Consider the following 26786-nt stretch of genomic DNA (forward strand, 5'->3'; position numbering starts at 1 on the left):
AGCTGATGATGCAAAGGAAAAAAGAGTCCCTACTCTCAGAGAGTTTACACTTTAATAGGGGAGACAACATCAATCAACCAACGAAAGGTGCTTTTATGTGCCAGGCACTATATAAAGTTAGGAGACACAAAGAATTGAAGTAGTCGTTGAGCTGCCATTTTAAAGGGGACGATGGCACATACATAAATATTACCTTATATGACATACAGAGTAGGCAGAAGGTAACTTCAGAGGGGGGTGGCACTCAAGGCTTGTGGTAGGAAGAAGGTGACATTAAGGAAATCAGGGGTTTTAAGAGGCAGAGAGGAAAAGGAATGGGTCTCAGGCAGGGAAGAAGCCATGTGACAAATCCCCACCCTGGAAGGGACCTCAGGGAATAAGCCAGGTTGTTCAGCTTGGATCATTTTTGCGTTGTCCTTCCAGGAGTATGGGGGCTGGATTTTTATAGCACTTAATAGCTCAAGGTGAGAGGCAGTTTGGACTAGTGGTTGTCTGCAGAGTCCTCAGAGTCAAGAAGATCTAGGTATAAGCCCTGCCTCTGAATGTGTGACCCTAACTTCTCAGAGTTATAGGGAGATTTTCTAAGCCTATAAGTTACAGAACAGTTGAATATGCACATTGGTAGATGAAATTCCCTTATTGGATGCTTCCTATATTAAAGGAATCACAAATAGAAAAAAAACCCTATAGACAAAAGAATTTAAAATAATTTTGGAGGAATCCAGGAATTCTAACAAAGGTGAGGATAAAGAGTATGAAAAGTATGAGATGAGCCTTTATAAAGATATGGGTGTGAGAGAGGAACAGTATATATGAGAAATAGTATAGTAATCTTGATTTTGAGTTGGCAAAGATTTGTGTTCAAATCCTACTTTTGAAACATACTAGGTATAGCGGATTCACTGTATCTGTCTGAACCTTAGTTTTAGAATCTGTAAAATGGGAATAATAAAACTTACATCACCTACTCACTGGGTAGTAAGAGGAAAATTTTTTGTAAGCCTTAAAGTGCCATTGAAATGAGAATTTCCATGTTCACAACTCTTCTCTGTGTCTCCATTGTGTATTAACCCATCCACCATCATTGAGAACAGCTTAGATTCTGTCCAAGGATGGAACTGGTGAGGAATGTATAATATACTTCATACTCCTGATGTGCTGGGAAGTAAATAAACTATAGTCCATTAGAAAGAACTATTGATTTTTGTTTCGTGAATCATTTAAGCTTAATAGGTTCATAATTTCAATCCATTACCAAAATGAATTCAGAGACTGTCCTGGCACCACTGAGCTGTGTTGATGAGACCAAGATGCTCCCCATTAAATGCATGTTGCCTTTGGTATCACTGGAGTTTCTACCATGAATAGGGCGAAAGCTCTATGGATATATTGCCCTTACTGAATGAGTTCTATAGTGTTCTGTCAGTGGCAGCTGTAAGCATGAGCTATCCCAAGACCCAAGTTCAAAATATGGAGGTGAGTGGGACCTGGTGCACTGACCTCACCCCTCTACCAGATACCCTGGAGTAAGAGGAAGAGGATGAGAAGGAGCAACATCAAAGCTGATTCAGATTCCACTGGCTTCTTCCAGAAGTCGGTCAGTAAACATTTATTGAGCACAAACCAAGGGCCAGGCATGGTACTAACTGCTATGAATACAAAGAAAGGTAAAATAAATTCCCTGATTCCAGTAAGGAAGACAACATACCAACCATTATGTACAAGAAAACTATAGACAGGTTATTTTGGGAATAACCAACAAAGGGGAACCAAGGGGTAGGAGTGTACTGCTTCTTCCCCACCCCAATCCCTACCCTGTAGGATGAGGAATCAAGAGTGACTAAGACCTACACCCTTGACCCATGACCAACAATACTACCACTTGGATTTATTCACAGGGGAGAGGGGTGTGGTGGAGTCAAGATGGCAACCTACAAGCAGCAGAAGTTCAGACCCCTGAATATCCTTCTTTACCAATCACAAACTGAATGCTCCTAGGGGACTTAAAATCAAACCTAATAACAGGACAGAGCCAATGAACCCTCCTGCTGGACTCAACCCAAAAGGTATGCCCCCAAAAGCTGGAATTTCAAGAACACTCGGGTTTAAGGGGAAGGCAGAAGGAAGGTCCCAGGACTCCTATCCCTCAACTAGAGTGCTAAGCCTCCAGAGGCAGTGGGAACCTCTGGGCGGGCAAAGGTGCTGGTCTGGAAGGTGTACCTGGTGGGAAGGGCTGTGCCAGGCTTAGAGCATTGAACAAAGGTGGCAGGGAAGGAGCTGGAGAGGGAGCATAGACCTGGCAGCCTGGTCAGAGCTGTGGAGTCCCCTGCATATTGCTCCAGGCCTCCAGGAGGTTTTGGCCTCAGAGCACACCCAGTCCAACCCAGATTAACTTAATACAATCAAAAGTCTTCAGAGCTCAGGGAAGCCTAGGCTCCAACACCCCTCCCTCACTGACTGCACCAAGAGATCTTCTGTCAAAGCTCCAAGAGGGAAGACTGACAGAAACCCCCAAAACCAAAAAATGAGAGGAGCAAGAGCATAGACAAATATGGGGAGAAAGGAAGGGGTAAATATGAACAAACAACAGAAAAAAAGAAATTACAATAGACAGCTTCTGTACAAGCAACAAGCAAAGAGCAAATGGAACACAGGAGGAGGGATCAGCAAATGATAAATCAGAAGTCCCAGCAAATTGGATATAGGCTTTGGAAGAACACAAAATGCAATTCAAAACACAATTAAGAGAGGCTGAAGACAATTGGGAAAAGAACTTAAAAACTAAGATAAGTCATCTGGAAACAGAGGCACTTGAACTAAAACAAGAAAATAGTGTCTTGAAAGCCAAAATCAACCAGCTGGAAAATGAGGCAAAGGAGATGAAAGATGAGGCAAAGAAGATGAAAGATGAGGTAAAGAGGATGAAAGATGACCTCCAAAGAAAATCAGACCAGAAGAAGGATGACCAAAAAGCCAGGGATGAAATCCAGTCTTTAAGAAGAGAATATAACAACTAGAATTAAGTGACCTCACAAGGCAGCAGGACACTATAAAACAAAACCAAAAAAAAATGAAAAAATTGAGGAAAATATGAAGCATCTCATTCACAAAACAGAGGGTTTAGAAAATCATACGAGGAGAGACAATTTAAGAATCATTGGTCTACCAGAAGACCATGACAAAAGAAAAAGCCTGGACATAATACTACAGGAAATTATTCAAGAAAACTGCCCCGATATTCTAGAACAAGAGGGAAATGTGGAGATTGAAAGAATCCACAGATCACCTCCTGTACTTAATCCCCAACTGACAGCACCCAGGAATGTTATAGCCAAATTCAAGAACCATCAGACCAAAGAAAGATATTACAAACTGCCAAGAAGTCATTCAGATACCATGGAACCACAGTGAGGATAACTCAGGATCTGGCTGCATCCACACTGAAGGACCAAAAGGCATGGAATATGATATTCTGGAAAGCAAGGCAACTAGGTCTACAACCAAGAATCAATTACCCAGAAAAACTAACTATATTCTTACAGGGGGGAAGTATGATCATTCAACATAATAGAAGAATTCCAATAATTTGTAAAGACCAGACCTGAACAGAAAATTCAATGTCCAAGCACAGAACTCAAGAGAACCATCAAAAGGTAATTAAAAAAGAGGGAAAAAAGAAAAACAAAACAAAACAAAGAAATCCTGCTCCCTTTTAAAGAGACTCAGTAAGTTAAAATGTTATGTATCCCTATAAGAAAAGAGGTCATTGGTAACTCTTAAAAATTGTTATTATCACCTGGGAAGCTAGAAGAATTACACTTAGAGGGAATAGTGACAAACTGTATAGGATGAAAGGACAAGACATAAATAGGTATATAGATATATGCATGCATAAATACATATACAAGTGTGTATATATATGTATATATACATATATATGTGTGTATATATATATATATACACCACTAGAGCAAAAAAAGAGGTTAATACTAAAAGAAATGGGAAATGAAACAAATGGGGGTAAATTTATATGTCACAAAGAAGCTCATGGTGGGAGGGGGGAGAACATAATACACTGGAAGGGTAAAGAGGTTGGAGATAGGAAATACTCAACTCTTACATGCATTGAAATTGACCCAAAGAGGGAAGAACAATCCAATCCATTGGGGCAGAGAGTAGATTTGCACCCTATAGGGGAGTAGAAGGGTAACAAACAGACTGGTTTGGAGGGAAGTAGTACAAGGGAGGGAGAGGGGTAGTTTTAGAAAGACTACAGGGAAAATAAGGGGGGGTGAGAAGAAGGAGGGAGGGGGGTAGAAAGGAAAGTAAAATAAGAGTGGTTAACTAGGGGGACTGATTAAAAACAAACATTGGTATAGAAGGAAATAGCGAAAGAAGTAAAGGCAGGACCAGAAGTAGAAATCAAAATGCTGGGAAACACACAGCTAGTAATCATAATTCTTAATGTGAATGGAATGAACTCACCAATAAAATGCAAGTGAATAGCAGAGTGGATTAGAATCCAAAACCCTACCATATGGTGTCTGCAAGAAGGTTTATCATTAAATAGAAGTTATCGTTAAATCAGAAGTCCCAGCAAATTGGATACAGGCTTTGGAAGAACGCAAAATGCAATTCAAAACACAATTAAGAGAGGCTGAAGACAATTGGGAAAAGAACTTAAAAACTAAGACTGTCTGCCCTTTGATCCAGCCATAGCACTGCTGGGTTTGTACCCCAAAGAGATAATAAGGAAAAAGACTTGTACAAGAACATTCATAGCTGCACTCTTTGTGGTGGCCAAAAATTGGAAAATGAGGGGATGCCCATCAATTGGGGAATGGCTGAACAAATTGTGGTATCTGTTGGTGATGGAATACTATTGTGCTCAAAGGAATAATAAAGTGGAGGAATTCCATGGAGAGTGGAACAACCTCCAGGAATTGATGCAGAGCAAAAGGAGCAGAACCAGGAGAACATTGTACACAGAGACTGATACACTGTGGTACAATCGAATGTAATGGACTTCTCCATTAGTGGCAATGCAGTGATCCTGAACAACTTGGAGGGATCAATGAGAAAAACCACCATCCACATCCAGAAGAAACACTGAGAGTAAAAACACCGAAGGAAAAGAACTGCTTGAATACATGGGTCGAAGGAATTTGGTTGGGGATGTAGACTCTAAATGAACATCTTAGTGCAAACATCAACAACATGGAAATAGGTTCTGATCAAGGACACAAGTAATACCCAATGAAGTCGATGTGTTGGCTTCGGGAAGGGTGGGTGAAGGGGAGGGAGGGAAATAATGTGATTATTGTAACCAAGGAATAATGTTCTAAATTGACTAAATAAACTAATTCAAATGGAAAAAAATACCACCACTTGGAGATTATGAATTTTATTTTTCATCTACCTCTTTGGCTAATAATTTATCACCATCCATTTCTCTCCCTGTGTTTGTATTAATCAATTGCTGACTATAAAGGAAAAATATTTTCATATCCTCCCCACTCCAATCTCCTTTTCTCTTGTCTCTACCTCACCACTGTCCTACCCCAAATTTGGCAGCGTTCTCTTGTGCCTTCTGGAATTTTAATTCTACTCTATGAACATGTATCCTTTTTCCTGGATCTTTCATCTACCAGTCTTCTTTGAGATTTGACTTCCCTTAATAATACTACATTCTTGGCCCTTCTCTCCCCTACTAGCTTCACTCACATTCTCTATCATACTGATCCTAGAGAGGGAGTCTCGATGTTCCTTGCTTCCTACTGCTACTTCCAGACTTCTCCTTTGCCACATCACTGAACATCTTCTCTTCCTTTGAAATCCACAGTATCCTAAAGTTTCTACCCAATCTAGACTTTTATATACCATACTCAGGCTATTACATACCAGGCCCAGAGTTATTCTCTTTCCTTTACCAAGGGTTCAATAATTGGCTTATAGGCTTCCTTTACTCCTCAGTTTCTGCCCTAATCCCAGGGCACTTCATTATGTATATTGATGCTCCCCTCAACTCCACAACCCCCCAATTCTACAGTCTTCTAAAATGCCATTGACTCTTTTGTTCCATTCTGTCTCAACCACACATCACACATTCACATACTTGCTCTCACTGTTATCCACAAGGATTCTTTCCTAAAAATTCTGAAATTCTTGTATCTGATCATAACCTCCTATCATTCCATCTTGCCCTATACCTTATCCTTCCTAAACTCATTTTTACCTTCTTTGAGACCTTTGGTCCCTCCATTATTTTCTTTCAACATTACTTATGCTATGACTTTACTTCCTTTTTTCTCCAATCCTTATCCTATATCTTACCACAAGACCTGCTCTCTTTTTCCCAGTGGTGAGTGCCTCCTCTACCCTCCATTTTGCACAAGAACTTAGGCTAGTTTGCCTTCATTTCCCTTATGTCCCTGCACCTGACTTTCTGAACTTCAGAATCACATTTTTGTACCAGGTACCTTTATCCCCTCTCCCTCAACTTTCTTTCAGCTCCCTTTTGAGTGTTATGTTTCCCTATTAGAATGTAAACTCTTATCTTCTTTCTTTGTTTCTTCTCCCCCCTCTTTTTCTCCTTTCCTTCCCTCCCTCCTTCTCTCCCTCATTCCTTCTTCCTTTCCTTTCCTTTCCTTTCCTTTCCTTTCCTTTCCTTTCCTTTCCTTTCCTTTCCTTTCCTTTCCTTTCCTTTCCTTTCCTTTCCTTTCCTTTCCTTTCCTTTCCTTTCCTTTCCTTTCCTTTCCTTTCCTTTCCTTTCCTTTCCTTTCCTTCCTTCCAAGTTAGGCCTTTACTCTTTAAGTCCATGTCTCCTTGTTCTATCAACCCTTATTCCCTGCCAGACTTCAGCCTTGGATCACTGCCCCCCCCCCATCAGTTGCTCCATTCCTACTTCTGTGCTGCTAAATGGAGCTAGAGAAAGTCACAAACTGTGATGAGTGGGTACATTATGAATTCATTTTTTTCAAATTTCAGCTGGACCCTTACTGCTACAAGGCAATTCCTTTATTCTTCCCTAATTGATTCCCTTCATCAGTTTCCACAAAACCTTTTCAGATCTTCTCCACTCATGCCTCACACTTCTCCCTTTCTTCCCCTTTCTTTTTCTACCAATTTTATCTATTTCTTTCCTGAAAAATCCAGACTGTTTGACAAGAGCTCCCTCTTCTTTTGTTCTCTTCATCTTAAACCCCCTTGACATCATTCTCTCTTCTTTTCCCTGGTCTCTGAACAGTTAGATGGGTCTTCTTGACAAAATAGTCCCCTCTACATGTAACTTTAATGCGATCTACTTCCATATCCTCCAGAAATCTCAATACATCCCCCTTTAATCTTCAACTCCCCAACCACCAGGGTCCTTCTTCAAATGTGCCCAAGTCTCTTCTATTCTTAAAAAACTTTACTAAACCCTAAAACTATCCTTCCCAGATCCTAAAACTATCCTTTTAGATCTTCCTTCCTTCCTTCCTTTTAATAATCAAAATGGTTGGGAAGGGGGAAGCTTTCTCCACTTATTGTCTCCAACTGCTCATTCTAGTTCTGTTGTGTGCTGGATTGGAAGGACAGCGAGACTGAGTACAGAAATACCTGTGCCAAGCACGCAAACACCAAGTATCCAGGTGCATGCTCACGATGGCTTGTGGACCCATTGTTCTCCCTAGGTTTTTGATACACTGGAGGGCGCAGCTTCCAAAGTATATTTTCACTGACTCCAAAGGGTTCAGTGTTTGCATTTATAGGGTCATTTATCAGGGTTGGCACCTGTCACAAGTGAATCGTGGTATGAATGACTAACCTCTCACTGCAGGCAACTAATACTCTCTCCCATTTAAATTCAGGCACTCATTACCTCCTGCCTAAAGTATTTCAACAGCTCCCCGAATGCCTCAAATCTCTTCCCCTATGTCAGCCTGTCTTCCTCAAAGCTGCCAATGTGATTTTCTTTAAGCTCCAGTGGGACCATGTCACTCCTTTCCTCAGTCAGCTCTGGTGGCTTCCTAGTGCGTCTAGAACCAAGCATAATCTCCTTTGTTTAGCTTTTAGAGCACTTCAACTCTTGGGTTCAAGTTCCCTTTGAAGCCTCACTTTACATTACTTTTCTTCCCACCAGACCAAACTAAACTGACTTCCTCTTTGTTCCTCCCATGTAAATTAGTGATTTCAAGGTTCTTTAAAACAAAACACATGCCAGGGAATATAACTTCAGCTCCTCCCTCTGTTACACTAGCTGTGTGACCATGGACAAGTCACTTAGACCTCAGTTTCCACATCTATAAAATGGGAGTGATAATCCATTCATTTTGTAGAGGGTTTCCCCCAATTGAATGCCAGCTTCTGGAAGGCAGTTGAGCACATGCACAATTCAGAGAGTACCTTGCCCATCTGTGAGTGCCTATCCCTTGGAAAGCTGCCTAAAGGGGCAATGATGGCTCCTTCCCACTGCCTGTTCCCAGGCAGGCAGTACTTCTGATTCCAGGCTACTCATTTGCTTGATTCAGTGACAGAATTTTCTCTGTGGTCCTTGCTGCCCCTTCCCATCAGCTGCCTGGGAGAGTTTTCTAGATTGACTGATCTAGGCTCTAAGTAGCCTCAAAGAAAAGGTTCCAGACAGTTCTGAGTCTCTTGAAAAAGGCAGATACCTGGACTCAGACTCTCTCCTGTCTTGGAAGGGACAAAGACTCTCTTAGTCACTTTCTGATTCTGTTCTTGTGGGTTGGCGCAGATGGCAGACATTGGCTACATGGCAAGAGGCATTTAGGTGGTCCAGTTGGCTGTAGAACACTAGTCAAGGAGTCAGGAAAGTCTGAGTCAAAATCTTATCTCAGCCCATTACTAGCTGTGTGACTCTGGACAAGTCACATACCCTTTTGGCCCCAGTTTCCTCATCTGTAAAATGGTCAGAATAATAGCTTCTATCTCCCAGGAGTGTTATAAAGATCAAATGAGATGATAATAATAATAATAATAATAATAATAATGTGCTTTGTGGATCACAAAGTATTACTTAAATGTGAGCTAATATCGTTTGAATATTTTGACTTGAGAGACTATTATTTACCCTTGATCTGCTGTGACCCTTCCTACCTGAAATCCCACCATACTATATTTCTCTGGCTTAGATAATGAAGACTGGGTAACAGATAATAAAGGATAAATTTAAGTAAAAATTGGGTAAAAGATAATAAAGATTCCTACAGTCTGTAGGTTTAAATCTTGCCTTTTGAAACTTATTACCTATGTGACTTAGACAAGGCAATGAAACTCCCTTGGCCTCAGTTTCCTCATCCACAAATTGGGAGTTCATGAGAGCTAGAGGAAACCTTAGAAAGCCAATCTAGTCCAATTCCTTAATTTTACAGAGAATAAAAATGAGACACAGAAATGCTTTCTTCAGGATCACATAGCTAGTAAGTATCTGAGGTGGGTTTTGAACACAGAGCTTTTGGCTTTCAAGGGCTATGCTTCACCCACTATTCCACACGACCTTCTAAGTTCAATATGATTCTATTATCTATAGTAAAAACATTCTACATTGCTTTTGAAAGGCCATTGGGCTCTACTTGTTATTAGGGAAAGGGAATCTCCTCTATAAGCCTCTTCCCTTTAGTACAGGCATGAATAATGATGACAAATATTTCTTTTTAAGGTTTGTGAAACATTTTGTGTCCATTAACTGATTTGAGTCTCAAACCTGTGACGTAAGCAATAATGATAATTCTGATGATGATGACACTTTAAAATTTATAATGTGCTTGTAAAAGTTATCTCGTTTGATACTCACATCACCCTAGTGTGGTAGGTGCTATTTTTATCTCTATTTTACAGATGAGGAAACTGAGATAGAAGTGATGTGATACGGTCAGATAACTAGCAAATATCTAAAGAAATATTCAAAGTCCAGTCTTCTTGATTCCAACTCCTTTGCTCTGTCCACTTTGTTATATCTAACTGCTTATAGTGCAGGTATTATTCCCAGCATTCTTGTATCATATATACTACAGATATGAAAATGGAACTCACAGGAATTCACAAGACCATAGATTTAGAGATGTAAGGGATTTTAGAGGACATTCAATAAAATAACTACTTCATTTCTTTCTCTTTTAAAATTTATTATTATTTTTTCCAGTTAATGTGCATTTCTTTCTCTCCTCCTAATCTTTTTATTTTACAGACAATGATTCTGATGTCTAAAGAATTTTAAGTTATTTAATCAGGGTCACATAGGAAACAAGTAGCAAAGTCAGGATTTGAACTCATGTGCCATGAAGCCTTAGAAAGGTCAGGGGAATGCTGGAGCCAACTTGAACATGTTTGAAAGAACTGATTGTTAAATTTTTCAGTGTGATTCTTTACACCTTGGAAATCTACAAATGTTATATAAATCAGGGCTTGATTTGCTATTTTGGTGATTAGACTTAGGAAAGTGATGCAGAAAAAATGTTAATAAATGCAAATTATACCTAAAAAATATGTCATGGGCAGTCCCAGATTTCAAACAATATTATAAAGTGGTAATCATCAAAACAATCTGATATTGGCTCTGGGATTGAATGAAGACTTACGATAATAAGAAATAGATCAATGGAATATATTATGTACACAGTATACAGTAGTAAATGATAATAATAATCGAGTATTTGACAAGCCCAAAGACCCAAGATTCTAGGAAGACTTACATTAACTAATGCAAAGTGAAGTGAGCAGAACCAGGAGATCATTATACACAGTAATAGCAGTATTGTAAGGATGTTCAGCTGTGAAAGATTTAGCTACTCTGATCAATTCAATGATCCAAGACAATTCCAATAGACCCATGATGGAAAAATGCTATCCACCTCCAGAGAGAGAACTGATGAACTCTGATGCATATTGAGGCATATTATTTCCACTTCCTTTGTTTTTCTTGTTTTATTTTCTTGACCATGTTTTCTTTAGAAACATAGCTAATACAGAAATATATTTTACATGACTTCACATGTATAATTGATACCAAATACTTGCCTTCTCAAGGAGGAGGGAAGGATAGGAGGGAGGGAAAGAATTTGGAACTCAAAACTTTAAAAAATGAATGTTAAAATTTTTACAAGTAATTGGGAAATATTTAATGAAATAACTCTAAAAAATATTTAAGTGTTCCATGGGTACATTTAAGCATTGTTATTTATTATTTTTATTATTAATAATATATAATATTGAAAGGCTAGTAAATGGTAGTCAGAATTCAAATTTGGATGTTCTAAATTATCAAGTAAATTGTAGTAGTTTTTTCCTTAAAAGGCATAAAGATTCTGGGGTAAATCCATGGGACTAAGTCCATAGTTAGAAATGTCTGGCTCTATCAGGGAAGAGATTTTAACCCTCTTGCCTTCACTCTCTACTAGCCCCTCCTTCCTCTAGCTTTCTTCTCAGTCTTCATGTTGATTTTCTGGTCTTTCTCTCAGACTGTTGATAGATAAGACCTGAAAGATGCTGGATTAAATCAAGATATCACTCCCATGATGGTAGGATGGTAATATCTCCCTATTAAAAATATGAGGAAACTGATAATGCTCTGAGAAGACCCTGGTCTTTAGTCCTAAAGGAACTCATTCAAAGGAAACACTTTAGCACAGGTGCTAGACTATACCATTTAAGCAGACATGTAGGAGTCTGAGAACCATAGAATCTTAGAACTTGGAAGGGTCACTTAGCTCATCCTCCTACCCAGATAAAGAAATTCCTTTTGAAGTATTCATGATATTCAGCCATATGATATCCATGTCCTGTGACAGGGAGCTCACTACCTTATAAAGTAGCTTGATCCCACATCTAATTGCAAGGAAATCCTTCATAGTGATTCAAAATCACCTATTTGACGTTCCCACCCACTGGATCTCATTCAGTTCCACCCCTCCAATTCCCTGGACTCATCGTCTAGTCTTCCAGCTCTTCAAAGGGGTATTGCATGGCATGGCATTCTGGACGTACCACATGTCCCATTGTTCCAAGAATGCATTCCTTTGGGAAGCCTGAATTGTGGAACCATACTAGATAGCTCGCATCACTTACCCTCATTCCTAACTCAATGTTTTCTCCACCGTACACCTCCATGCCTGGGTCAAGCAGGCCAATGTCCCCAAAATACTCTCGGTCCACCACAAATGAGCAGCCAATCATGGCTGGTGTCCTAGTGGGAAACAGAGGAAAACAATAGGTGAGTCACGTAACTAGTAAGTCTCTTGAGGAAGTGCAAAACTAGGATAGAACTATAAGAAACTTGAGAAAGATTATCCTCAAGAAGCCCAGTGTTGTTGACCAATGTAGATTATACAAGGGATCAGTGGAGACAATGCAACACATTTCTGTAGGCTGTAAAATATGAACATGGGACAGCTAGGCAGTTTGGTGGGTTGAAAGCCAAGCCTAGAGATGGGAGGTCTTGAGTTCAAATATAGCTGTATGACCCTGAGAAAATCACATAATCCCCACTGCCTTGCCCTTATAGCTCTTCTGCCTTTGAAACAATACTAATTCTAAGATTCTAAGGCATAAGGTAAAGGCTAAAAAGAATTGAACACAGATAAAATGCCCAACAAAATATAACTTGGTTACAAAAGTCATACACCATAAATGCATTCTCTTTCATGGAAAGGCAGATAGCATCCCCCTTATTAAAAATATGAGGAAACTGGGGGAATTAAGGAGATTAGGGGAGCAAGTGGTTAATTGTGGGAACTAAGTGAATCACACTGACTCCATCTTATAGCTCAATATTGGAGCTAGCTCAGTTCTCTTTTGATTCAATCAATTAAGGGTCTATTCCAACTTCTGTCTTGTGAGAAAATTTTATTTGATTGTGATGATTGGGGGGAAATACCTTATTGCATCATTACAACCTAGTTCAGTGCAGCTGGGAAATGGGAACACTTCTACTGGCTTTTCAGAGACCCTTAACTGTGGACTTAGGTTATGCTGACCAGAAACCTGATCAGATCTGAAGACCATGCAGGGAGTTTTATTACAATTGTACACCTCAGGGGGGCAGCTGGGTAGTTCAGTGGATTGAGAGCCAGTCCTAGAGATGGGAGGTCCTAGGTTCAAATCTGGCCTCAGCCACTTCTTAGCTGTGTGACCCTGGGCAAGTCACTTGACCCCCATTGCCTAGCCCTTACCACTCTTCTGCCTTGGAGCCAATACACAGTATTGACTCCAAGACAGAAGGTAAGGGTTAAAAAAAAAAAACAATTGTACACCTCAAGCAACCCGTATGTCTTATCTGAAAACTGGCCCCATAGAGATCCACCATGTTCCTTTGATTGTTCACAGACACTTGACGGGGACTGAGACATTTCTTTTTCAGGATTTAGGGAATTGTGCCTCTTCACTGTCCATTTCTCAACTTGGAAGGTCCCAATCTCTCCTCCAATTAGAAATTAATTGGATCAATCAGTTAATTAGGAAAATTACCTAATGGTGTATTAATTCCTTTTAATTTATTAATTGGCCTTATTTGATGAATTGTTTTTAATGTCTAAAATGTATAATGTCGGTCTTTTTCTGTATTTGGGTTCCTTTCTTAGGCTGAGGAAGGGGCCTAGTCCTGATTTGCGAGGCAATTGTCTTGCATTGCTTAATAAATTAATATACTTGGCAGAGTGAAGCTTTGTTTCTCTAGTAATTTCACTTTTTCCCTGTTGCAAGTACAGACCTCAATATATCTGATAGAAGGACTGAATGAATGAATTGGACCAGGGCTTGATGATTTTCACAATTCCACAATTACCCAGATTTAATATTGATTCGCAAAGAATGTATTTTCAAAATTTCAAAAGATGTCACTATTCCAAGTACTCATAACCTCCACACTATATGGGCTAAAAAGTTTTCAGAGTGTAAAGACCTCGCCAAGGAGATCCAAAGAAGAGGTATAAATCAACCCAGTAGATGGGATCATTGCAGAGTATGGAACTTAGGATCAGGAAGATGAGTTCAAATCTCACCTCAAATGCATACTAGCTGTGTGACTCTGGGCAATTCACTTAACCTTTCTTGACTCAGTTTCCTCATCTGTAAAATGGGGCTAATAGTAGCATCTACTTCCCAGGGTTGTTATAAAGATCAAATGATATAGTACTTGTAAAGTTCTTTGCAAGCCTTAAAATACTACTAAATGCTAGTTTTGTTATTATTAATGACTACTTCTCCTAATTATCTCTTTTGTCTTATCTGCTGCTGTCCTTGCACCAAGAACGCTTTCAGTGAGACTACAGATGACGAGTTTATATCCTAACATTTTGGCAGCTAGGTGGCTCAGTGAATAGAATGCTGAGCCTGGAGTCAGGAAGATTTGAGTTTAAATCCTGCCTTAGACACTTAATAGTTGTATGACCTTGGGAAAGTCACTTAACTTCTGTTTGACTCAGTTTCCTCAACTGTAAAAATGAGGATGATAATAATAATACCCATTGTGAAAATAAGAATGAGATAATACTTGTAAAGCACTTTTGTAAACCTTAAAGTGCTATATAAATACTAGTAGCTATTACTATTGGTATTTCTCTTGTTCTATCTGCTACTAGAATTGTTCCAAATATATTTCCAATGAGCCTATAGAGGATGATTTTGGATCATAGTAGCTGATTGGTAGTGTAGATAGAGAGTGCTTGACCTGGAGTCAGGAAGACTAAGTTTAAATCCAGCCTCAGACACTTACTAGATGCATGACACTAGGCAAGTCACCTAACCTCCCCTAGATTTAGTTTCTTTATCTGTAAAATGGGTATAATAATAGCAACAACCTCCCAGGGTTGTTGTGAGGAACAAATGAGATAATAATTAGAAGATGTGTTGTAAACCATAAAGTACTATCAAAATGCTACCTATCATGACTTCTAAAGCCATAAAAAAATTCATTTTACCCATCTGAGCAAATAGTCTGAAGAACACTAAATATAAAGAATTTAGAGCAGAATAGCAATTTGCCCCAGAATTGTTTGATATGCAGATGAGAAAAGCAAGATAATAAAAAGAAAATCAGATTTCTACACCAGAAGCTCATGCTCCTTCATAAAGCACTAGCAAGCTAACAAATCCTCATACAACAAATATATTCCTCAAAACGTCCCAGAGAATTCAATAAATAAATTGAACTGGAACTATATTATCAATGAAAAATGCAGTTGCCCACAACTGCAGGGACATAACATTGATCCCTAACAATCTAAGAAAAATGATTTTGGTTAATTCCATCACCCTCAAATACTTATCTCCAAGCTAAGTGAAATAGAGAGCTTTCAAAATGTAGAGACCGAGTTGCTGTTGTTCAGTTGTTTTCAGTTGTCTGACTGTGACTCTATTTGTGGTTTTCTTGGCAAAGATGCTGGAGTGGTTTTCTATTTCCTCCTCTAGCTCATTTAACAGATAAGGAAACTGAGGCAAATGAAGTGCAGTGACTTGCCCAGGGTCACACAGCTAGTAAGTGTCTGAGGCTAAATCTGAATCCAGGTCTTCCTGACTCCAGATTCAGTGTTCTATCCATTGTACCACCTATCCATCCTGCAGAACCTGAGTAGAAATCAAATCCAAGTGGCAAGAGGAAGAGATATTTATCATTTCCCCCATCATCCTGTCTGCTACTGGAAAGGCACTCAGGATGCTTTCAGGGAACCTAAAGAAGATAAGCTTGCATTCCAATATTTCTATCTAATCACAAAAGACAATGCATTACTTTATACCCTTGTGTAATTGTCCACAAGATATCAATTCTAAGAGTGAGTGCAGGAATGGCAACTTGCAAGAGGCTGGTTTCTATGTGAATGCCATTGAAGAAGAAGAATGAGATGAACAACATCAATACCAGGTAGCCTCTTACAGGATGCTTTGTGGTTTCCAAAGCACTTTACATTTTATTATCCCATATGAGCATCATGAAAAACCTGTGAAGGAGGGACTGTGAGGATAATGGTCACTGCTTTGCAGAGTAGAAAGTTGAGGATGGTAGAAGAGTTGAACTTTTATTATTTTTAAAAATTTCCTTTTCTGTCTTAGCATCATTTCTTTTTTTTATTTAATTTAATTGATTATTTTAGAGCATTTTTCTAGGAATACAAAAATCATGTTCTTTCCCTCCCCTCTTCCCAAACCCCTCCCATAGCCAACATGCAATTCCACTGGGTTTTACATGTGTCTTTGGTCAAGATCTATTTCCATATTATTGATATTTGCACCAGGATGATCATTTAGAGTCTACATCCCCAATCACATCCCCATCAACCCATGTGATCAAGCAGTTGTTTTCTTCTGTGTTTCTACTCCCACAGATTTTCCTCTGAATGTGGATAGTGGTCTTTCTTATAAGTCCCTCAGAATTGTCTTGGATCATTGCCTTGCTGCTTAGCATCATTTCTAAGATAGAAGAGTAGCAGGGTCTAGGCAAATGAAATTAAATGACTTGTCCAGGGTAACACAGCTACAGATTTGAAACTTGGGTCCTCTTGACTCCAGGACTGATGCATTGTTCACTGTGTTACCTAGCTGCTCCTATCAGTTGAACTTTAAAAGGAGTTCATTTCTCAATGAATCACTAAATTTCAGAGTGAGGACTTCAGCGATCAAATATTCTTGTTGTTGTCGACAGCTAGGTGGTACAATGGATAGAATATAGGGCCTAGAGTCAGGAAGACACATCTCCCTGATTTAAAGTCTGATCTCAAAGTAGCTGTATGACCCATGGAAGTTCACTTATCATTGTTTGCCTCAGTTTCCTCTTCTGTAAAAGGAGCTGGAGAAGGAAATGACAAGCAGTGCCAATATCTTTGGCCAAGAAACCCAAAATGGGATCATGAAGAGTTGGACAGGGCTGAAACAACTGAACAATAAAAACAACCGAATGTCTAATCCATCCTGAATAAAAATAATAATAGCTAATATTTTCAAAATACTACCCAGTTTGAAAATTGCTTTAAGTAATAAGTGTTAGAATTTTGAAAGCCCCTTAAGGCTTGCAGAGTGCTTTACCCTTATTATCTCATTTGATGCTTATGATTACCTTGGGAGAAGGTACCACTGTTATCCTTATTTCCCCACTGAGGAAACTGAGGCAGATAAAAGTTAAATAACTTACCTAGAGCCACACAACTAGGAAGTATCTGAGGCTGGTTCTGAACCCACTAATGACAAAGTCAACATTCTACCTACTGCATTATCTAGCTCACTTGCTCCATGTGAGGAAATTACTATTAGACTTCTCATTTAACAAATAAGGAAATTGAAGCCAGTAAAGGTTAAAAAGACTTGCTCAGGGTCACACAGAGTGTCTAAGATGGATTTGAATCCAGTTCTCCCTGATTTCAAGTTTAGCATTCTAGCCTATTAACCTTTACAAAATCATTAATAAGAGGTCTTCCAATATCTGTTTGAAGATTTCTAATGATGAAGACCTCAATACATCCTATAGTAGCCCAAGCATCTCTGGAGCAGCACTAATTAGAAAGTTTTCATCATTTCTGCCTGTACAATCTTCAAATAATCATTAAAAGCAACATTTTATAGTGAAAAAAGCCCTGCTTCTTTTAGAGTCACAGAATCTGGGTTCAAATCCTAGCTCTGATGCATATGATCTGAGAAATCTTAAGTGAGCCTTTAACCTCCTTGGGCCTCAGTTTCTATAACTGTAAAATGAAGAAATTGGACTTGAATGACCTCTGGGTACGTCCTGCCTTTAAAACCTATTACCCTATGATCTCTTCTGAATAATTCCATGAGAAAGCATCAGTCAAGGGGCAGCTGGTAGCACAATGAATAGAGTGCCAGGGCTGGAGTGGGGAGGATCTGGGTTCAGATTTGACCTCAGACACTTCCTAGCTGTGTGGCACTAGGCAAGTCACTTAACCCCAATTACCTAACCATTGCTTGCTCTTCTGTCTTAGAATTGATACTAAGACAGAAAGTAAAAGACTTTTTAAAATGAAAAGGAAAAAATATCAAATGTATTGCTAGACATAATGAATAGCACATCACTGAGTCAACTAGATTTTTAGTGGATCCTGGGGGCAGTATGTTGGCAGTCTAAAAATGATATGAACATGGAGTTCTTCAGTGGCCATGCCAAGGACTTCTAATTCAGCCAGTTGCTGATGGCCAGATCATGCCAGGAACATTAGGGCTCTAAGGGTGATGAGCTCACTGCAGACTTCCTCCCAAAGAACAAGTCTGATCTCTTTCCTTATTTTTCTCCTGTTCTTTCCTGCCTCAAACATGTGGTCATTAAGTGCACACCTTCATGCTGACCAGCTCTTCTAATATGTCTTGTGAATTCCCTCACCACCTCTCCACATTAAATCTCTCCACGTTGAAAATAATGGCAGAAAATTGGTCTTGACCATAATTTAGGGAAAGCCATTCTGTACCCGACAACTGGGAAGTCAGAAGTAAATGCCCATCAATTGTCTAAGAATAACAGGGGCATTAAAAAGCGATTACCCTTTTATTTGTGCAAGGATCCAATTTGTTCTGTCATTAGATTTTGGCCGCAAAACTCACACTAATGAAATTTTAATACTGTCTTTGATTTTTAATAGCAGGGTTTTACTGGTTAAGTTATATTTCATCAACATACAACAGGCGTTCTTCTTTTCTTTTTTTTAATAATCTCAGGGTGATCTCTGATGAATTGAAATGCCAAATCCCCTGCCAAGACTATTACAGCCGGTAATGATTTTTTTATTATTGCTCAGAGCTCCAAAATAAACTTAAAATAAATTCATAAAGCGATGGAGGCTGAATCAGCTGGCACAGCATTTATATGCATCAGAAATACCCGCTGTGATTAAAGGTCTGGTAACTGACAGCTCGGGATGGCAAGGGCTGATGCCTAACGCCAGTTAGAAGGGTTCAAGATAGATACATAAAGCGTTTAGTAAGTGCTTACTATATGTGAGACATTGTGCTTGGTTATAGGGACACAAAAACAAGACATAATCCTTATTACCTAGGAACGAACATTTTTTCTTTTCTTTTTCCTTTGCCTTGCCTTGCCTTGCCTTCTTTCCCTTCCATTTATTAATAGGACACAAATGTTTAATAATTTTCTAAAGGCGATGGAGAAAATCATTGGGCAGGTCCAGATAGGTTCTTGGCCTCGAGTTTTGGTTTAGAGATCAAACCCTTCTTGGAAGAATGTTCCTTCAGTGCTAAAACTGCATTTGGCTTAGAGTCTCAGATTTCATCTTCTCTGTCATGTGTCTCCCTCTGCCTCCCTTTTCCTCCCTGTCTCTTTGTCTCCCCAGTCTTTGTCTATTTCCCTCTGTCTTTCTCTTCACATCTTTTGGTCTGTCTCTTCTCCCCCCCTACTCTTTGTCTGTCTTCCTCTGACTTTCTTCATTCACCCTATATTTCTCTCATTCTCTCCATCTCTTTTTGTGTCTCTCTCCCTACTCTCTTTTTTCTCTTCTTCTATTTTTCTTCTTCTCTTTCCTCCTTTTTTTAATCCCCTCTCTTTCTCTTTCCTTGGTTCCCAATTCAACAAGGAGAAAAGAACTATTTGTCAAGTTCCTACTATGTGCAAGGTAAGTTCTAGGCACTGGGGATAGAGACAAAAATTAAATACCTCCTATAATAAAGCAGTTTATATACCACTGCGGTTCGGGGATGCAATGAAAACACTGAGAAGTAAATAGAATAAAATTGTACAAAGTAACTTTAAGATGGAAAGATTAATAAGAGTTGGGGGAGATGAGGAAAGTCCTCATGTAGGAGGGTGGCACCTGCATTCTGCTTTGCAGGATGCTAGGGATTTTACCAGGAATACATGAAAAGACAGTCAGTTCTAGACACAAGGGGACCATCTGTTCAAAGACACAGAGGTGGGAAATAAAGATGAACAACTTAGAAGATGCGGGAAGTAATGGTGAGGAGACAAAGTCAAGGTTGACTCCAGAGTTGCAAACCTGGATGACTGGAATGACCATTGTGCTCTCAACAGAAATAGGGAAGTATGGAGGTGAGACATGTTGATTTGGGGGGAAATATAAAAAAAATTCTTTTTCTCAGTGGTTGAATTTGAGATGCCAATAAGATATGTAGGTGGAGGCAATTGACAAATTAATCTGGAATTTAAGAGATATTTGGGCTGGACATAGAAGTTTGGGACTGCTTTACATAGAGATCCTACCTGGGAGCTGGGGAGATTGCTGTGGCTAAGTCTGTTGAAAAGAAAGAAAAGAGGTCCAGGAGATAGGCTCCTTCCATCCTCCCTCTCTCTTTCTTTTTCTCTTCCCCTTTCTCTCCCTTTCATCTTTTTCCTTGCTCCCTTTTTTCTCACAATTTCTCATCCATTTCCCCCTTTTGTTCCCTTTCTCTATTTCTTTTCTATCTCTATTTCCTTCCCTATTTCTTTGCCTTCTTCCCTCCTTTCTTTTCCAATCTTTCTCCCTTTATTCCCCCTTTCTCTATTTCCCATCGCTCCATCTTCCTTCTTTATTCCTCCTTTCTTCCATTCTCTTCTTTCTTCCCTCTTTCCCGCTTTCCTCCCTTCTCTCTTCTAATCCTCTTTTCTAATCTCTTTCCCCCTTTGTTCCTCCTTTCTCTGTCTTCCATCCCTCCTTTGTTTTCCAATCTCTTTACCCCTTTATTCCTCCTTTTTCTCTCTTCTTCCCTCACTCCTTTCTCTTTTCTCTTCCCTTGCCCATTCTCTGCTCCCTCTCTTTTCCCCCTCCAACTTTCCTTCCCCCCTTCTGTCCTTTTGCTTTTCAACTCCTCCCTGCATAGGCCAGTGTTACTGTAGCTTCAGTAGTATAAGTCAGTGACAGGAGTAGTCTTCCTAGGGCATAGGCAGGGGGTGATGGGCCTTGGCTTTCCTGGGGCCCAGGGGAGGGATGGTGCAGGCTAGGCTTTTGGCCAATGGCCGGATAGTTTTCCTTATCTGTGCCTCAGCAGCCTTCACTTATCTAGTGAAGCCAGGGAGAAATCTCAGGGATTTGGATGCAGACTTGTAGAGGCAAGAAATATGCAACTCCAGCTTTACCTTCCACAAGAGCCCTGGGGAACCACATCTGCCAAACCTGGGCTTGGGGAAAGAGAGGAAAAGAAGGAAGGCAGAGCAGGCCTTGAATCTCAGGCCAGAGCTATCCTTTCAGACAGGAACATTGGATAATAGGAGGTCTCCTTGGCTTTTCAGAACACTGAATGATGTTGGCTCACTAATAAACCAATTACATTTGCTATTGCTTCAGCCAAAAGGGGCAATTCAAAATTGTCTAGGCTGGCAATGGTCTAGTGTCCCATAGCAGTGACACCCTGCCCCCCATATACTAAAGAGGAAGTACAAGTGTTTTCTCCCTCTCCCTCCTTTCCTCCATTTTTTTCTATTTTCCTCTTTTTCCTTCTCCCCCTTCCTGCTTCTTTCTACTCTCTTATCCTTTTCTTTGTGTCCTCCTGCATCCCACTCTCTCTTTTCTTCTCCACCAGTTCTACTTCCTAGGGGAAAATAGTTTTCCCAAGTTCAAACTTTAGAATTTCTATCTTTTATTTCTTTTGTTTTAGGACCTAATGAATGGCCAAAAGGAAAAAAACCCTGAAATCAAGCTGCAAATAGTGTTTCTCACTTTAAGCCCCAGCTGGAGTTCTTGTTTCTAAAAGGATTAGGGGAGGATGTAGAGGAAAATACAAAGAATGATCCTGTCTTCACTGGTACAACAACTAAATTTGGGCAAGTCCTATCATCTTCCATATAGGTTTTTTCATATTGTTGAAGGAATGATTGGCATTTGTGAGCCTCAGTTTCTGCATCTGTACAATGGGAGATTGACTTAGGTTAGTTGTCTTAACTAGTTTTTGTGCCATAGGGCTCTTTGGCAATTTGGTGAAGCCTCTGGACCACTTCTCAGAATTATGCTTTTAAATGCAAAAAATAAAATATGTAGAATTACAAAGGAAACAAAATATATTGAAATAGTTATCAAAAATGTTTTTTTTAAAGTTCATAGACAACCCACTTTAAGAACCTCTGACTTTGATGTTGTTCAGTTGCGTCTGACTCTTTGTGCCTCCATTTGGAGTTTTCTTGGCAAAGATATGGGAGTGGTTTTCTATTCTCTTCTCCAACTCATTTTACAGAGAAGGAAACTGAGGTCAAGAAGGTCAAGTGACTTGCCCAGGATCACATAGCTAAGTGGCTGAAGTCAGATTTGAACTCAGAAAGAAGAGTCTTCCTGACTCCAGACCTGGCACACTGCAATATGCTGCCACCTGGCTTCCTCTGCTAGAGAAGGAGTGAACTCTAAATTATCTCTAAGATCTAAACTTATTTAATAACAGTAAACTGAATGTCAAAGATTTAGGGCTAGAAGGATGAGTTCAGATATCATTTAGTCCAAACCTCTCATATAAATACAGAAAAATGGGTCCAGAGAAGCCTCTGACACGTGAAGAGGGCTGGACATGGATCCAGGCTGGTAAGGGTTCAAATCTTACCTCTTCTGTGTGGCCCTGGCCAATTCATTTTAATTTCTCAATTTCCTCATTTATAAAATGGGGATCATAACAGTGTCTACTCCCCAGGGTTGTTGGGAGGATAAAATAATGTAATGTACAGAAAGAGCTTTCCAAACATTATAATATTTAGGTGTTAGTTATTATTGTTAAGAAAGCAGAAGCTCCAGTTGTGTGGAGCCTATGATGGTCTTGATTTAGGACTCTTTAAGTTTCAGAATTTAACTACATTGTAAAAAAAATTAGAAGTAGATTTATTAATATATTTTTAAACCCTTGCCTTCCATTTTAGAATGTATTGATCTCAAGGGAGAAAGGGGGTTGAGTGACTTGCCCAGGATCAGACAATCAGGAAAAATATGAGGTCACATTTGAAACCAGGACTTCCCATCTCTAGGCTTGGCTCTCAATCCACTGAGGCACTGAGCTCCAAAGAATACAATTTTTGAGTATCAGCTGGAATAAAATTATAATACTAGCTTCAATAACCTATTCCACAGGGACTATAGGTACTGCTATTATACCTTTAAACTGGAATCAAACCTTAAGAGCCTAATAGCTTAGCTGTCATTCTGGAAAGATTTAATTGTGATGGCTGAAGAGAAAATGTGAAAAGACTAAGAAAAAGGATTAAAAGAACATTTCCTGAGAGAACTGGATTTAATCCTTATCTTATAATGAAACATGAAAAGAGTTCTTGAGAAAGAACTCTAATTAATATCCTGAGAGGACTGAATGGTGGGGCTGTGTTTCCAGAATTAAAAAAATAGTTGTAATGATGGCCAGAAGCAACTTTGGGCATATGATGCTCACATATAATAAATTGTAAAATATTTATATCTTTGTGGTATGGTTTGTTATATTGTCAATAAATAGTATAGCCAATAACATTGATGTTTATTTAAGCATAGATTAGAAATTTGATTATATATAAACACACAAATCTATAAGTATATATTATAAATATTGATTAATTAGATTTAATTTATTATGTAATACATTTAATTTACACATATTTATTCACATATTTAATATACATACATTGAATAATAAACATATCTGTATGTTATATATGTTTATGTAAATATATTTGTATAAAAGTCTATTTATATGTGACATACACATATATGTATGCATATTGGCATATACATAAACAAAATGTTCCAAAAACTATTATTAATAGTTTTTATTTTATTTATTTATATTTACTTATATTATATATTTATTTATTGTTATATTTATTTACTGTTATATATTTATTATGTTATATATCATATATGAATATATTTATTTATAATTATTTATTAATAATAAACACTTATTAAACCCCATTTTTGTGACAGTACTGTGCTAAGCACTAGGAATACAAGAAAAGCAAAAGACATTCCCTGCTCTCAAGAAGGTCAGAGTCGAATGGGTAGACATAGAAACCATGAAACTGTAAATAAACAAGATAGAGAGAGACAAGATGAATTGGAGATAATGTGCAATTTGTAGCTTTAATAGCTTTTAGGTTTAATTTGAATAGCTTTGTAGTTTTAATAGCCTGCATATAAGAGAAAGAAAGATACAAAGACACTGAGAAGCAGAAAGAGATAGAAGCAGAGAGATGAACAAATACATTGGGGAAAATGTGGTATCTACAGTTAAATAAAAAAAGGTTTCAAAAAGTTCTTTGATGTAACTGGACAATGGACTGAGTGTAATAAGATGACTTTTAATAGGGGGAAATGTAAAGTTTTATATTTGGGTTCAAAAAATCAACTTCCTAAGTACTAGGTAGGGGAGACATGATAAGACAAAAATTTGCCTGAAAGAGATATTTGTATGTCCATCAACTGGGGAATGGCTGAACATGTTGTGATATATGATTGTAATGGAATACTACTGTGCCATAAGAAATGATGAATAAGATGATCACAAAAATCCTAGGAAGACATCTATGAAGTGATGCAAAGTGAAGTGAGCAGAACCGGGAGAACATTGTACACAGTAACAGCAATAAAGTAAAATGACCAACTCTGGAATGCTTAGCTATTATCAACAAGATAAGGATCTAGGACAGCTCCAAGGGATTCACTTATGACAAAAAAGCCTATTGCTATAGAAGGAACAGATAAAGTTCTGTTCAATCTGAATGCAGAATGGAACATGCCTTTTTTTTTCCATTTTATTTTCTCCACAAACTTTTCTCAAGCTTAAACAATGTGTCTTCTTTCACAGCATGATGAACATGGAAATATATATTGTATGACAGCACACGTACAACTTATATTACCTGCCATCTTGGGGAGGGAGAAGGAGAAGGAGGGAGAGAACAGTGATCACAAAAATGTCAGAAAATGATTACTAAAATTTATATTGATGTGTAATTTGGAAAAGAAATTTTTCAAATTTGGAATTTGGAAAAACATTTTTAAAGAGACTTCAATGGGGCAGTTGGGTAGCTCAGTGGATTGAGAGCCAGGCCTAGAGATGAGAGGTTCTGGGTTCAAATCTGGCCTCAGACACTTCCTAGCTGTGTGACCCTGGGCAAGTCACTTAACCCCCATTGCCTAGCCCTTACTGCTCTTCCAAGATGGAAGGTAAGGGTTTAAAAAAAAGACTTCAAAAAAAAGAGGTTGGGATTTTAATGTTTCACAAATATAACTCTGAGACAATGGGGTTTTAGGGCAGGCATAAACAAAAGCAAAAAACATGTATTAAGAGGCATAAGTTCCAGGACTAGGGAGGTTTCTTACTCTCCTCTGCCATAGACAAACCACACCTGAACTTTTGTGTCCACTTCTGGGTTCCACTCTGTGGAAAGGACATGACAGGCTAAAGAAAATACAGAGGAAGGAAAAGGCGATGGTGAAGGACTTGGGGATCATTCCATATGAGGATCATGTGAGGAACTAGGGACCATTAGCCTGAAGTGGACAGGGTAGGGCAGGGGCGGGAAAGAGACACTGGATTGAGAACTCCAAGTGTTTAAAAGGTTTCCCCTTAGGAGAGGGATTAAATGAGTTCAGCTTGGCACCAGAAAGCAGAGCTGAGGATAATAGCTAGAAGCTGCAAAGAGGTAAATGTAAGTTTGATGTAATAATAAGATTAAAAAATAATAAGCTGGCATTTATAATATAATTTGTTTATAATAATGTATTAATATTTCTAATTAATTATTAATATGATTTAAGGAAAATTCTTAAAGTAATTCATGTTCACTGATTATAAGCATATATTTATAATATATAAAATAATACATAATCATAAGGTAGCATGTATATAGTGCTTTAAGGTTTGCAAAACACTACAAATATTATTGCATTTTGTCCTTCCAATAATCCAGTGATGTAGGTACTATTATTATCTTCATTTTACAGATGAGGAAATTGAAGGAGGTTATTCAGGATCACACAGGAAGAGTCTGAGGTTAGATTTGAAATCAGGTCTTTCAGACTCTAAGCTCAATGCTCAACCCACTTTGTTATCTGGTACTAGGAAAGACTCCTAACTGTCCAAAAGTGAAATAGGCTGCCTCTGGAGACAGTGGGTTTGAGTCTTGGGGGGACCACTTATAGGACATATTGGAGGTGGCACAGTGCATCATATAGTACCTGGAGTCAAAGACTCAAGTTCAAATTGTGCCTTAGACACTTATCAACTATCTGTGTGACTCTCTGGGTAGGTCACTTAATCTTTCCTAGCCTCAGTATATTTGTCTGTGAAATGGGGATAATCACAGAATCTCCTTTACAAGTCTGCTGAGGATCAAATGAGATAACATGTATTTTGTAACTCTTAAAGTACTATATACAAGCTAGTTATTATTGTTTACATTGGAGTGATGAAGATGGCCCCAAGTGTTCCTCCAAACTCAGCAATTCAGAGATAGAGTTTGAAGGTCACTTCCCAACTGTCTCCCCCTAGCTTCAACCTTTCCCCACTTCTCCCTACTGCTTCCTTCTCTGCTCACTACAAATCCACACCTCCCCACCCTCAGACCTCTAGGCACCAAGCTAAATATTTCTAGTTCTTTCACTTAATTCACAGATGGATTTTCTCTATTCTTTCTTCCCCCCAAGACCTAAGCCAGGTACCTTCTTCCTCTCTGCTGTCCCTCCTTTTTTACATTTTATTTATTTTTTAAAAATCCTACCTTCTGTCTTGGAATCAATACTGTGTATTGGTTCCAAGGCAGAAGAGTGGTAAGGGCTAGGCAATGGGGGTTAAGTGACTTGCCCAGGGTCACACAGCTGGCAAGTGTCTGAGGTCAGATTTGAACCTAGGACCTCCTGTCTCTAGGCCTGGCTCTCAATCCA

The 26786-nt window shown here is 38.8% G+C and overlaps 1 protein-coding gene across 1 annotated transcript in view; it reads right to left on the bottom strand.

Annotated features, from left to right (window-relative positions):
- The window catches only part of GALNT9 (polypeptide N-acetylgalactosaminyltransferase 9), a 581478-nt gene that overhangs the window by 123494 nt on the left and 431198 nt on the right, over window positions 1–26786 (bottom strand). The window contains exon 6 of the mRNA XM_056821944.1: window positions 12064–12181. Within this exon, the coding sequence (XP_056677922.1) occupies window positions 12064–12181 (118 nt within the window). The remainder of the gene's footprint in view (window positions 1–12063; window positions 12182–26786) is intronic.

This window comes from Monodelphis domestica, chromosome 3 (genome assembly GCF_027887165.1).
Source record: "Monodelphis domestica isolate mMonDom1 chromosome 3, mMonDom1.pri, whole genome shotgun sequence".
NCBI lineage: Eukaryota > Metazoa > Chordata > Mammalia > Didelphimorphia > Didelphidae > Monodelphis > Monodelphis domestica.